Below are 14561 nucleotides of genomic sequence, written 5' to 3'. Positions count from 1 at the left end.
CAAATATGGGTTATCTTAACATGAGTTCCAAAAATTTGATTAATGGTGAATGTTGCACGCGTACAAAGTTATCACTTAATCAGCATTTGACAGTAAATACACAGACTTCCATATCCATTCACTACCTGAGTAAAATCAAGAATTAAAATCATACACCTAAGTAAATTCACTGCTAACTTAGAATCATTGAAATGTATAAACTCATGCCTCTAGCGAGATAGCGAGTGTTTTTGCCTAGAATTTTCACTCATGAATTACATGAAATTATAGTAACTTTAAACATAAAGAGTAAATCCACTCACAAGTAGGCATAGGCTATGAAACTTTTAAAGTTGAAGCCTGAGTAGGGACATGATAAACGGTGTTGCATAAGCCGTAGCTAGATTTCAGAGTCACTTGGACGTTAGGTAATTCAAAAAAAAAAAAAAAAGACTTCCATATCGTGTGTCCATACCTACTGGCAAAATACGTTAACTAGAAAATATGCAATTTTGACTTAATGATGCATATTATAATATTTTCAACGTTCTATAAACTGGCAAAATACACTAAGTAATTTGAAATGTAAATATATGTGGTTTTGAAAGTAAATTCAACTTTATTTTATTCAAGCTAAAAGCTTGAAATAACAGGGATTATTTAAACAGGGATTTTAGACTTAACGTTTTTTGCCTGTTTACCCACGATATTCTTCTTCATCCATGTTGAGATGTCAAAAATGTAAATATTATATATCCGTTAGTTACGGCGCACAAATTACATATATTTTTTCATCTGAGACGACTCCCGGGCAGACCACTAAAGAGATGGATTGACATCGCAGGAGGCTAATCCCTCTCAAAAACATGCCACAAGGCCCACACCAAGAAGAAGAAGATGAAATCTGTATTAAATACAAAGCTGAAACATTCTTGTTCGCGTACGAAAACACTTCATTTAGACGATATCAAGTTTTGTTAATGACCGGCGATTTCAAAGGATGGTTTTTGGTAAAACCATCGATTAAAAAACTTCGGAAAAACCGCTCGTAAAAATAGCGTTTACATAAAAATCTTCCATTAGTTGAAGGAATGCTATTATACACATTAAACTTGAAGGCAAACAAAGGCGAGATGAACAAAATAATACAATGTGTACAACAATTTATTTCAAAAATAGTATTCTTGTATATGCTACTTACGAATTTTTTATAAATACAGTAGAACCTCGACATAACAGACTATTTGGGAGGAGGGGTGTCCGTTAAAGCCGAAAGTCCGTTGTATAAAAATATATTTAGTATAAATGAAAATACTTTAAAAAAAATAATAACACTGTATTGAGAAATAATAACAATACAATACACAAACAAAATTCTATTTATAGTCTTCGCACACTCGCTGTGAAGTGACGTAGCTGTTTGATATCAACATACTTGCTTTCGGTTATCCTGCTTTGAAAAAAGGAATCAAATTTAGTTTGAACTTTGAAATTTTGCTGTTTTATTATGTAATCAATTCTCTAAAATTACGAAAATGCGTATAATATAGTTATATATGTATATTGACGTATGACGTGATGACCGTGGGCGACATTTGAATTTAAGCATGTACAATATTACATGTCCGCCTCCGTAGTGTTATGGTCAGCACGCTCGGCTACCGTTCTGGAGGTCCCGGGTTCGATCGCCAGGGGGGTCAAATAAATAAAAGTGATTAATTCACCATGATATTTATTCAATATTACCCTGGACTGGTTCCTGAAGCGGAGGGCTGATCACCTTTCCTTCATGTGTTAACGATCAAGATAACACTGTGTTTATGCTGCAGTGCCCTATGCACCATTGGGGTGCGGGTAAGGGTTTGAAAAATTAATATGAATATGACGTTTTTAATTTTTCTACATTTCACCGGATTTTTGTCCTTAGTTCGTTAAATAGAGGTCCATTATATCGAGGTTTTACTGTATGTTGTTTACCTTCCCTGCCATTGAATCCAGTCGGTCAGCTAGGAGTTCTAGTCGATCCGCCAGGGCAATGCTCACTACCATTATGAAAAGGTCTATGAAGTTCCAATTAAAAGTCACGCAAAAGTTTACAGGCTGTAAAAGAAATATGAATACAAATTTTATTATTCTCTTTTTTTAATGGCAAAAGATACTATGTTCCAGCTTTTTGGTTGCAAAGAACCGTTTGTAGTGTTTACCTGCAAAAACGCCGCTTTGGTATTCGAATAAGACGTGAAATAAAAGACATCCGGAAATGATTTCGAGAAATAGTTCTCCAAAGTCGACCCATTTTTTCGGCAATCATGGGCTAATACTACTCCAGATATAATACTCAACACGTGCTCGACTACAAAGAAAGAAGTATTTTTAAATAAAATCAAAATTATATTAAATAAGTAATTATATAGTATTCCAATATGTGATTGAATAAAATACCTAATGTTATGTTTATTTTTATTTATTGATTCGGCAGTCACTTTAAAGTTAAATCTATCCATTTTTAATTTAAGTTTTACTTGGTTCATACCGCTATTTCTTAAAATCTATTGTGAGACGTGTTTCGATGCATTCCGCATCATTTTCAACATTTTCAATTTCATTTTCAACACCGTATATTTAAAAAGATGCGAAATGCATCGAAACACGTATCACGAGAGATTTAAAGAAATCATAGTTTTTACCAAGTTAAACATAAATTCTAAATTACAATTTTTTGGTTTGGCATTAACTATGTGGAATAACATGATTTAAGAAAAAAAAACACCTGTTTAGTGTTAATAAGACCAGTTTTGTTTTTTTTTAACGTTAACACGACTAGTTTTGAGAACGACAGATGTTGTCATCAACAGGTGAAAATATAAACTGTGTGTTGCTGATTTGATGATGTTTATTAATGTAAACACGACTAGTTTAGAAAGCTAAAGAGGTTGTCATTATCAAATGAAAATACAAATTATTTGTTGCCGATCCGCTGATTTGATGATGTTTATTAATGTAAACGCGACTAGTTTCAAGAACCACAGATATTGTTGTTAACAAGTAAAAAACAGACTGTTTGTTGATGAGAACATCTCAAGTGGTTATTTTTTGACATCTCATCAAAGATGAAGAATAATATGGAAGTCTGGCATTTACGGGGCTGACGTCTGTCATAGGCTGGTTTATCACTTTACACACGTGTAACATTCACCAATTCTACCCATTTTGACAACCACACTACTCAAATTCTTGGAAGTTCTATATATATGAACCAATTTTGAAACATTAATCTTGAATTACTAGAACTTCACTAGAGACATCTATTGCTGAGATGAAAAGAAGCTTTTTATTTAGCAGAAAATCTTTTATTATTATGTGAGGTCCGAATCCTGAGTTGGATGTCAAAAAATTATATGAAAATAACTCGTGTAATAGAGATATTAATATGGAGATAATCTAGATTTTGTGAACAAGTATTTGGACAAACTCAAAATGTTGTAAGTAAAATAACAGACTGTTTGTTGTGAGAACATCTCCAGTAGTTCTCGAATCTAGTCGTGGTTACATTAATAAAAGCAAAAGTGGTCCTTATCAGGTGTTTTACTTTTATAACTAAAGAATATTATCAAGAACGTGAGGTCAAAAGAAACCCATAGAAGAGAAATAATCGATATATACCAAGGGCAAAGAAGAGAACTCCAAAGCAACAGATATTGAATCTAGTTCGAAGAGGTCGCTTTCTCCTTCGGTTCTGACTTTGGTGGAAGAGTGGACTATGGCGGGACTCTCCTTGCGCCAGGGCTCTCCCCAGATCAGGCCAGCGGGGAGCCAGGCGCAGGAAGAGTACCAAGGAAGAGAAGGCGACACTGTAGAACATCAGGCTGACTGAAAATACACAATAATCTTATGAGTATAAGAATATCGCACCCCTAACCCTGCGTAGATCTTTGGATATGCACCCTCCGAGTGCAGATAAGGGTCAGAGAGAAGATCATCAATATGACTTACAGTGAATCTACAGTTATTTTATCTCCAGTTGTTACATTGGCTAACTAAATATATATCACAGGTGAAATAAATATAAACATGAATAAAATAGACAAAAATAAATTTAGAAAGGTGTGTTGAGATGGTTTGGACGTGTAGAACGAATGAGTGAGGAAAGAACGGTAAAACAAAATTATGAGGCGAATGTAATTGAAAAAAAGAGCAGAGGAAGACCGAAAAAAACTTGGCACGATCAAGTATGCCAAATACTTGAAAGTGGTCAGGTTAGGAGTCGAAAAAATCGGCGGGTATGTATGAGGAGATGTATGAACGTGGAAGAGGCGAAGAATGTTTGCAATGACAGAGTGGTGTGGCGTTCTATTGTCTCTGCCTACCCCTGCGGGGAAGCGGCGTGATGGTTAGTTAGTTTTTAAAATAAATATGTATAAATATGTACAGTATAAATATGTATAAAGTAAAATAAATATGAACGGACAGTAGTATGTACTGAGTTCATTAAAAAAATTCAGATTCATTTTGATGCTATTAGGTCTTGTAGACAATTTTGATATTTTTTTCTCTTCTAAAGTCATTTACAAAAGACAACAAGGACAATGTTGACCAGTTCTTCTTCTTTTAACCCTTATCCGTACTCAATGATGCATAAGGCATTGCATTGTATTGACGCAGTTCTAGCTTGATCGTTACTTACATTAAGGCTCAGCATTCGTTAAGTCGCATTCATTCCACCGGAGACCACCGGAGAGAGACCTACCATACCATAATATAATATTCACCCCAATGAGCATAACTTACTTGTTTTGTATATATCAACGGAATTCATGACCATTCTTGTAAAACAGAAAATCATCATCAGAGCAGTGATCGTCATAATTAGAATAGTGTACAATACTCTCCAATGTATCCAAGAAAATCTACAATGAAAATACTTACGATAAAGTTGGCGCAGTGAAAATAAATTACAAAATAACTAAATGATTTTGTTTTCAGTCATTGCATTATATTTCTACCAAATGTTTGCAATAATAACTAAACAAAAACCCAATAAATGCTTTTTAAAGATATTTTTTTTTTATAACCCTTATCCGCACCTAATGGTGCATAGGGCACTGCATCAAATCGACGCAGTGTTATCTTGATCATTACTTACATGAAGGCAAGGTGATCACTCTTGCGCTTCAGGAACCAGTCCAGGGTAATATTGAATAAATATTACAGTGTGAAATCACTAATATTTATTTTCACCCCCCCCCCCTGGGAATCGAACCCGGGACCTCCAGCACGGTAGCTAAACACGCTGACCATTACACCACAGAGGCGGACAAAAGATTTTAAAGATAATGCACTTAAACGTACTTGAGATGTGAAGCGTCTGGCGCAAGCAAGCCCTTTACAGGTAAAACTCCGAAACATTGTCCTACAATAAGTATGGGACCAATAGCTCTGTGGAACGTATTGTTTTCCACCCATGCTGTCTCAAAATCAGCACTTTTCTGTTCGGGAAAAATCTCTGAAAAGAAAATAAAACATCAGCAATTATTTTGATCACATAAATGTATTTATATAAATACTATGCACGCATACAACATGTGTGTATTATTTTTTTACGGATACAACAGTAGAGACACATTTTTCATAAATTACATACATACATCTCTAATTTCTCGTAAGTGCAAGCACTGTTCCTGTACTAACGATTCACAAAAGTTTGGTAAAAATCCAAATACGAGGTTTTAATAAAATAGTATTAGGTTACATAGGTTTCTCAACAGAGACCAATCATATATTTTATACGTAGGGAAATGTTGGTGTACTGGCAAAAAACGTTAACTCGAAAATATGCAATTTTGACTTAATGATGCAATAGGTATTTTAAAGTTTTCAACGTTCTATATACTGGCAAAACAAACTATGTAGAAATATCATATTTATGTGGTTTTACAAGTAAATTAAATTTTAAGTTTTATAGCGGGTATTTTATTCACATCATATTTCCTTTCGTATAAAAAAATACATGCTTCATATCTGTTGATATACCTATAATAATATACCGTATTTGGGTGGAAAACTACGAAAAGAAAATAATGGAAAAAAACATGATTATGATTTATTTAATGCTATCAAAAAATCAATACGAAATCGATAGCCCTGTAAATATCCAGAGTTCCACATTCTTCTTCATCTTTGTTGAGATGTTAAAATTTATAACGAAGAAGCCTTACCGTTGAATACAACTATTTCTTTCGTGGCAGGAACTGACTCTTCGTCCGACAACTTAGGAGTCCTGAAATGTAAGATGTTTTATTTAAAATATTTATAGATAAGTTAATATTTTTTTCAAGATCAAAAATAAAGAGTAACGCTTGTAAGCATTTAAAAAAATATATGTGTGAAATCTCTTTAAAATAAATTGTTTTAAAGGAAACAAGATTCTGGAATGGCTCCCTCGGCATCTCGTCTGAATGTCTATCAAATAATCCTTCCCGGATGAATTTCTAAAAAGAAAATTGATGAAACTTCTTCTTTCTTCTTCTCTATCAGCCGTCTTTCCACTACTGCATGCGGGCGTCTTCTGCATCCAGCAGTTTTATATCGCTCTTCTCGATGAAACTTACCTTTGAAAAAGTGGACTATTTGCTTTTTGATTTGGTTTGGCCCAATGTACCGAAAGAGGATGTATCTTTGGCATGTTCTGTTTTCTTTAGGCAAGCTGTTTTCTGCTCATTTTTTCAGTATCTACAATCAAATGATTACATATTACTCATAGAATTTTTTTTTACACATCTGTGTGTACATTATCTTGTATAGTAAATTTTGTATTTAAAATTTACCATACAAGATAAATAGATCTTTGCTGAACAGTTCTGACAAACAAGATCCCTATTTTATATATGGTAAACATCGTTTTAATCGTCTTTGATTTGTGTTGACACGATGAACCTTGAATTAATATAGACGTTGTAACAAATCAACCTATGCGCACTTCGTATCATTATAAATATAATATTATGAATATATGTAAAAGGGATAAAAACGATTGGTTTAATAACAAAGTTCACACGTTTATGGAGACACGATATAGAGAAATCATAATGGTTTTATATCGTGATTATAGCTAGTGACAAGGGCTGTCCATTTGAGTGGCACCATTGTCGGGAGATCAATGGCGGGATTATCGACTAGGAGGTTCTATTCCTACAGCTCAATTTAAATATGAATACGGTTGATAGTACAATAAAATCGGCAAGAGAAAATGTTTCATTTTCAATTAACCAAATACGGTTATAAAACAAACCCTGAAGATGGCAACAGGTTGTTGCCGAAACTAGTTGGTTTTAATAATAAAAGTGAGTGGATCAAAAAACAAAGTTGTTTATTTCTCCAAATAATTGAGAAAATGCTGTTTAGGCAGACCAAATTCTTACTGGCGAATTAAATACCAGTCCACTTATGAATTGGCGAAATAATGCCCAATTTTTTCGGACTTAGGGCGTTTGTCCACTATACGGGATTTCACCGTCCGGCAGTCCGGTTTTGAAAAATGAAAACGACTACGACAGTGATCGAATTTACGCGCAACGTGTTCACGCACCGATCAAGAGCACCGATCCGAAGAAATATGGACAAAAGCACAAGCCAATCCAAGCCAATCATCGTTTTAAAACGCTAACTGACGTGCCGGACGGTAAAATTCCGTGTAGTGGACTTATTCAGTAGGAAAGTACCCTTTTTTAGATTCAAGTTTTGTACTAACATTTCTTAGTGGAACTGCATTTTATGGAATAAAATAACAACTATATAGTTTTTTCTCTATATATATTTAATTTGACCAGAGACCAGAAGTCACTGGTCAAACAAAATATATGTGGAAGAAATAATATAGTTGTAATTTTATTATTTAAAGTAAGTAACTTTTGACAGATGTTCGCCAAAAATTACTTTGGAATGCAAGCAATGCTTAGAAGCCAATTTTAATAATTTTTCCAACTTGATTTCAAAGGAATGATGGGAGATAATTCAAATCAATGCTTAATATAAGTATATATTACATTTACATTTTTTTTCGTACCCTATAAAATTGATGCAATGAATTTCAGCAATCGTGTATCGATATTGCCCGTATTTAAAAAAAATATCGTGATTTTATTCGTGTTGAATTGAAAAATATGATAATAAACACCTTTCAGGCAAGCCACTTAACATCTGTTAAAAACTTAACCGAACGTATAGAATAGCAACCGTATTGAGTGTAAATAAAACGAGTACAAAATTTTCATACAACTTAATATATGATCACAAATACGTCAAATGAAATAAAATATGTATTTTTTTTTTGTCAAGGGCTTAACTCAAGTGTGTAGGGGTGAGACACCATCTGAGGTAGCATTCAAAGGCGGAAAAAGCATAAAAAATAATTCATCATTATTTTAATTATTTTATTATTTAGATGATAATTTTTTTTTTAATAACATAAATTGTGTACATAAATCCATGAAATCAAAATATAAATACATTAAATCACATTTTTTAACATATTTAAAAAATATATTTTGCAGAGACCCACCAAGCCACCTTGTGTGTTTTGTCGGTGGAGTTCTTTTTAATACATTTTTTATTGTTTTTAACCATTTTACCCTAATATACACACAAAAAAGAGAGAAAAAATAAGAATATATACATTTTACAATTTTCATTAAATTAACTCTTGATCATTCACCCATTCCTTTATTTTGCCTTTGTTCCATATTTTCTTTTGACCTCTAACATCCATCGGCAACAAATTAAAAATGTTCGGAACGATATATAACGATTTGTAAAAAAAATCATACCTACTGAAATGCCAACAAAAGAACATGCGCCAAAAGAGCCCCGCTCTTCTTCTTCTTTTTATCACACACACACACACACACAGACAGATCCACAGGATCTGTCTGTGCCTCCGCCTGTCGTTCTTGGGATGTTGACTGCCAGTTATCTCTCCAACTTTTTGAAGGTCTGCTTGGGGGTCTACGTCCCTCAGGGTTTCCTTGAAGGGCGATTCGTGGAAGTCTGTCTTCTGACATTCTGCTTACACGGTCATTCCAGTATCTCAAATGTCAAATATTATTGACGTACGACGCCATTTCCAAAAATTATAACATCTTCTGATAAGAATGATTAATTTTGTGCCACCCTGTATTTGGTACCTGTGTATGAGAATCAGTGAGTATTGTTACAAAAAAGATAGACATACCGTTTTGGGAATTGTTTTTATAAGGTGCGTATCCTATGCCTATTGTAATAAAATTAGAATCAGTTATAGTTTATGATAATGGAACAAAAATCAAATAATCCTAAATCTAGTGTAATTAGTGCAAATTCGATACATTTTGATAAAGAAAATATTTGTGTTAAAGCCAAAAATATGCATGTTGTTAAAAAAGCAGTGCTTCAAAGTAGAGCTGTCTCACATGATAATGATGTTGAAAACAGTATTGGTAAATCCAAGAAATGTGATGGGATTTCAAAAAGAAAACCTTTGCAGGAAATCTTACAATCTCAAAATTCGCTTAAGAATAGAGAGTACAAAAATGATAAGGTGTGTGATAACCTCAGTTATCAGTATTCAGAACAAGCCGAGTTATCGAAGATCGAATCACCAACAGAAACAGATTCTCCCACTGATGATTGTTCTAAATTAGCAGCTATTTCTAGAGACTCCTTACCACTCTCTTTGGACAGACTGAACATTAAGAAAAAGGACAATTTTAATGAGAATACATTATCTGAATCAAATTTTAGACATGTTACTACAGAAAGACAATATGACTCTTTAATGATAGATGATTCTCTTATAGATAGTTTTGCTCAATTTGAGGATGAAAGTATACTTTTTGATGACAGTTCTGATTATGGTGGAACAGATAAAAGTTGTGAATCTCAAACTAAAGCCAACAATGAATTGGGTACGATGGTATTGAAAGTCCCAAAATATGAGGATATTAAAGCTACACCCATGAATCATGGAGCACCCGAGTTTCCAGGTATCAAAGTAATAAGGAAAAATGCAGCAACGCAGCGTGTCTCGGACGAATCTTCAAGTTCAATTGATAATGGTACAGATTTGTCGTTTGGAATGTTCAAGAAAGAAAATTTAAGTGATGAAAATATGGTCTTAAAATTTTTAAAAAATAAAAAATATTTCATCTCCAAAATTAATGATGTGTCATCAAATAATAGACATGTGTCTTCTCCATTGCTTTATGTAGAACAAAAAGAATTAGATAAAGCATATACTTCCGCTTTAAACAAAGTAAACGGTGCCGTTTATTTTGATGTCAAGGATAATTTTGGTAGGATTAAAAAAAAATGTAAATACAAATATGTATATTAAAATTGTTTGATATCAAAAATAATTCATTCGAATAATACTTTATTTTAGTGTTTCACCAAGTGCTTTACTCTACAATATATTTAGAATTTATTGTTAAACATCTATTGCGCAAGGAGTTAAATTATCACCTCTCCAGTGATTTTCTAAAGAAATTTTTCGTAACTGATCTTAATCGTTCAATAGTAATAAATTGGTTAATAAAACTTCAGGTAATATCATAATTATATTATTGAAATAATTTTATTTAACTAAAAAATTTTAAGTAAATATCACAGTAAATGTACATATGTTTTAGACTTATATGAGAACAGATCATGTAATGGTTTATACTGCAGTAAGACTGATGGACCGAACAATTGATTCATTTGAGATACCATTAAAAATGTTACAGCTCGTAGCTCTTGCTTCTTTCTGGATATCGCTGAAATTCCATTCCACAAGTCAAAAAGAGGTGAGAACTATTCGAAAAAATTATGGAAAACTTTTACCGCTAGATACTAATAAATATGTTTCTACAGGTAAAGTGGATGGTTAGACAGTCTGGGGGTGCATATACTGCAACAGAACTTGCAGAAATGGAGAGATTGGTATTTCAAGCCAACAAATTTGATGTTTACGCTATTGACTCCAGTACACTAATACACTTTTATATATTGAAATTGGGTCTCTCCAATGCCAACGTAAGTATTTTGGTGACAGTATGAAGCCTGTCTGGAGATCGGATTTATACTCGGTGAAGACCAAATGCAGCCTATACAATGCCTGCATTGCTCCTGTTCTCTTATATGGCTGTAAGACATGGCACCTTACAAGGGCCCAGAGCAGCCGTGTACTAAGCTTTGAGAATAGGTGTCTGTGGAGAATTTTAGGCGTGCGGTGGTTTGACTTTGTGAGGAATGAAGAGATAAGGCGTAGGATGTAGCAAATCTTGGTCACAACTGTCATCAAGAAAAGGCGATTCAGTTGGCTTGGCCATGTACTCCGCATGCCTCCTGAGAGCCTTAATCAAGCTTGCATCTTTTACAAGGCATCAGGTTCACGCGCCCAGGACGACCACTGCTGACAATTTGTCGTCAGTTCTCGTCTGAACTTCGGGACGCGGATCTGACTTGGGAGGATGCAAGGAAGCTGGCAGCCGACAGAAAAGAATAGAGACAGTTTGTGGACTCCATATGCTCCACCTAGAGAACGGAAATGGTTTAATTAAATATTACATAAACTTATATGTAACTATTTTCAGAACTGACAATTTACTTTTCAGATAATAGCTCAATGTTCACATTATCTTTTGGATTGCGCTTTACTTAATAGCCGTTTTGTTCGAATATTACCATCAATGATGGCTTCTGCTGCTGTTTTAACATCGCTACATTTGATGAAACAATACACTGATCAATTATGGATGCAACTCTGCTTTTACGATGGGTATGTGTGTGAATGACTTTATTTTAAATTTACTGCACGAACATTAAGGTATGGGTCTCAATGTTTAGTTAGTTTAATTAATGTTAGCTATATAAATTTAAGGATAATATGTTAACCTCTCAGAAAGTATGATGGAACCTTATTATGGAAAAATTAGTCCCAAAGAAGTATGGACAAGATGTGACTTTCAGGCTTATGTTATAATTATTTTATTGCAATGATTTTTTTATTAACTCAATCCATGATATTGTAAAAAAAAAAATTCTTCTGATGGTTGAGTTTGCAAAATACTCACTCCCTGATAGTTAAAATGAAGAAAATGTACAAAAATGCATTTGACAATGATATTTTTTCTGCAATTACATAAAATCTTTTTTTATTTTTTAGATATTATACCCCAGGTGAACTGAATAAATTAAAAATGGATTTGATTGAAGTTTTAAAAGAAGTAAACAATCCTTCATTTCCCTGTAGGGAACCATACTATAAATATTGTAGCAGCCGGTATTGTGGTGTTTCTAACATTGTTTTAGATGCACTTGTCAATGATTTTTAAGTAAAATAACAATCACACCTCATATATCATAATGATTTTACTAATTGATTCTTTTTGTGGTTGTGAAATATGTAATATGTTTTGTTTTAATAAAATAAAAATGCTGGCAATTTTAACAAATAAACTTTTGTGATATTTTTGGTACCTTAAAAAACCAGCTAAAGCTGAACTAACAGTAAACAATGGAGCCCTGGTTCCAACCCTAATTTATGGGAGTGAAGCGTGAACTTGGTAAAAGGAGGATGAAAGTAGACTGAATACAATCGAAATGTGATTCCTCAGACGAATGTAATCCGTTCGACTTCGAATACAGTTGTACACCACTCCATCGAATCATATTATTCAGTATTAATGATATTATGATTCAATGGAGTGATGTACCTTGCGCATCGCTCCATCAAATCACGACAACAGGAATGATTGTATGAGTTCACAATATTTTGTTGTCCTGTCAGTTTGACATGCCAATCTGTCGATAGCCAGTGCTAGGTAGGTACCTAGATTCGCAAAAATACCGGCAGGTACCGAGGTAGCTTTTTTTTTATTATGGTATCATTTTAGTTGACAATCGGTTTATCGCCGGATTGCCGCTTTTTGGCTTGTCGTTCAGCTACAGTTCTATTTATTAAGCTAACTATTGTTTTATCGACTTCTTTCTCGATAACTTCCGAATTGTTTATCAGTTCAATAACCAGCAAAATTAATAATTTCAGCAGCACCAAAATGGGCGTAAGTTTTATTCGACTTTAGTTCAATTATAAACACATGTTTTATACTTAATTTTGTATCATTTAATGATAAAGCCGGTTGCTAAAAAAAAGAATAACAATGATGTTTGTTTAACCTTCAAATTTTTTGCAATGTAGAGAAAGATTCCTACAAATAAAGGAAAAGAGAAGCGATTGGCGCGAAAAGAAGAGCGGCAAAAGGTTGCGCAGTCGATGGCTGCTGTAGCCAAAGCCAACGCCATGGAGGACCCGCTGAAACCGTTTCCCGCTTTTCGGAAGTTTGACAGAGATGGGCTCACTGCCGAATTAACCTGCAAAAAAGTCGGCGAACTTGACACTGAAACACTTGAATGGGTTATTGATCTTACTGAAAGGAATATGAGAAAATCGTAAGTGAATATTTATTTTAAAATATTTTGTGCGTTTAAATCTTTATTTTAGATACACAAATACTGAATTTCACCCAAAAAAGAGTTGTATTCTTAAAAATATAAAAATATTTTAAAAAAGTAACTAACTAACTAACCATCACGCCGCTTCCCACATGGGTAGGCAGAGAGAATAGAACGCCACACCACTCTGTCTTTGCAAACATTCATCGCCTCTTCCACGTTCATGCATCTCCTCATACATACCCACCGATTTTTTTTTTTATATAGTCAGCCTGGAAAAAAGAATTTCAAAAAAGAAAAAAATATCAGGCTTTTTTTATCATGTACACAAATGATATCTGAGACCTCCACACCTTTTATAATAAATGGCATGAAAAACAGTGGAATTTGATATTATAGCCGTTCAATACATTATCTATGTCACTCCTGAAATTGTCACTTTAAAAGTATCCTAAAATTTAGTCAAAATATGAAATTTAATTTTTAAATCTTTAAAAATAAACTTAAAAAGAATCTTTTTTTTTATATTATCCACTGACACTTCGTGATGGAATTGCATTTTTAATTTATTATTAGATTAAAACCAATATTTTTAGCTTTTCCACTTTTTTATTTGACCAGCGACCGGGTTTCGTCGTTACCGACTTCACCAGTTTGATGATGTCGGTAACGACGAAACCCGGTCGCTGGTCAAATAAAAAAGTGGAAAAGCTAAAAATATTGGTTTTAATCTAATAATAAATTAAAAAGAATCCATATCCGCTCTCATGCTTTTTTGTCGACAGCTAGCTCCTTTGCGTCCACCCAAGTCAGGCTCAATGTTGCCATCAGACACTCTTATTTGCCAATATTGTTTGGTTGTGCCATTCGCTACATTACGCATGTCACCCCTAATAACTTTGAAAGTATCTGAAAATTTAGTCAAAATATCGCTCACTTCTTTCAACAACAACTTTCCCGCAACAGCAAAGGCACGCTTGCCAAATTTAGTGCGCTGGTAAGATCACTTTGCCCATTGCAGTTGTTGTAGCCGATGGAAGCGTGAGACGTCTATCACCCAATTCGTCGGGTATACACAGCTCTTCTGGATACTCTGGAGCCATATTATGTATTGA

The 14561-nt window shown here is 33.8% G+C and overlaps 3 protein-coding genes across 3 annotated transcripts in view; 2 read left to right on the top strand and 1 right to left on the bottom strand.

Moving 5' to 3' along the window:
- The window catches only part of LOC148310208 (gustatory receptor for sugar taste 64f-like), a 37617-nt gene extending 24846 nt beyond the window's left edge, over positions 1-12771 (bottom strand). Inside the window, exons 1-9 of the mRNA XM_088258891.1 lie at positions 12472-12771; positions 8802-9158; positions 6588-6708; positions 6195-6256; positions 5329-5482; positions 4768-4886; positions 3643-3849; positions 2184-2332; positions 1957-2079 (exon numbers count right to left, since the gene is read on the bottom strand). Coding sequence (XP_088115017.1) covers positions 1957-2079; positions 2184-2332; positions 3643-3849; positions 4768-4886; positions 5329-5482; positions 6195-6256; positions 6588-6661 — 888 coding nt within the window. The 5' untranslated portion in view covers positions 6662-6708; positions 8802-9158; positions 12472-12771. The remainder of the gene's footprint in view (positions 1-1956; positions 2080-2183; positions 2333-3642; positions 3850-4767; positions 4887-5328; positions 5483-6194; positions 6257-6587; positions 6709-8801; positions 9159-12471) is intronic.
- On the top strand, positions 9154-12450 carry LOC148310209 (G2/mitotic-specific cyclin-A-like). Its single transcript, XM_088258839.1, has 6 exons — positions 9154-10304; positions 10394-10554; positions 10641-10796; positions 10864-11025; positions 11607-11770; positions 12158-12450. Exons 1-6 carry the CDS (start codon positions 9278-9280, stop codon positions 12324-12326), a joined length of 1839 nt encoding a protein of 612 aa, XP_088114965.1. The 5' UTR covers positions 9154-9277; the 3' UTR covers positions 12327-12450.
- Positions 12772-12889: 118 nt separating the features above from the next.
- Naa40 (N-alpha-acetyltransferase 40) overlaps positions 12890-14561 on the top strand; it is a 55364-nt gene continuing 53692 nt past the window's right edge. The window contains exons 1-2 of the mRNA XM_088258883.1: positions 12890-13055; positions 13193-13443. Coding sequence (XP_088115009.1) covers positions 13050-13055; positions 13193-13443 — 257 coding nt within the window. The 5' untranslated portion in view covers positions 12890-13049. The remainder of the gene's footprint in view (positions 13056-13192; positions 13444-14561) is intronic.

Source organism: Brachycentrus maculatus, unplaced genomic scaffold (assembly GCF_059751285.1).
Source record: "Brachycentrus maculatus isolate JH-2025_06_01 unplaced genomic scaffold, ASM5975128v1 h1tg000104l, whole genome shotgun sequence".
Classification (NCBI taxonomy): Eukaryota; Metazoa; Arthropoda; class Insecta; order Trichoptera; family Brachycentridae; genus Brachycentrus; species Brachycentrus maculatus.
This window is presented reverse-complemented; position numbering and strand designations above follow the sequence as displayed.

Bases quoted from the DNA above. Each gene is read 5' to 3' on its own strand.
- LOC148310209 (XM_088258839.1), top strand. From the start codon at position 9,278: ATGATAATGGAACAAAAATCAAATAATCCTAAATCTAGTGTAATTAGT. The intron at 10,555-10,640 runs GTAATATCATAA...CATATGTTTTAG, and splicing joins ATTGGTTAATAAAACTTCAG to ACTTATATGAGAACAGATCA. The intron at 11,026-11,606 runs GTAAGTATTTTG...TTTACTTTTCAG, and splicing joins TGGGTCTCTCCAATGCCAAC to ATAATAGCTCAATGTTCACA.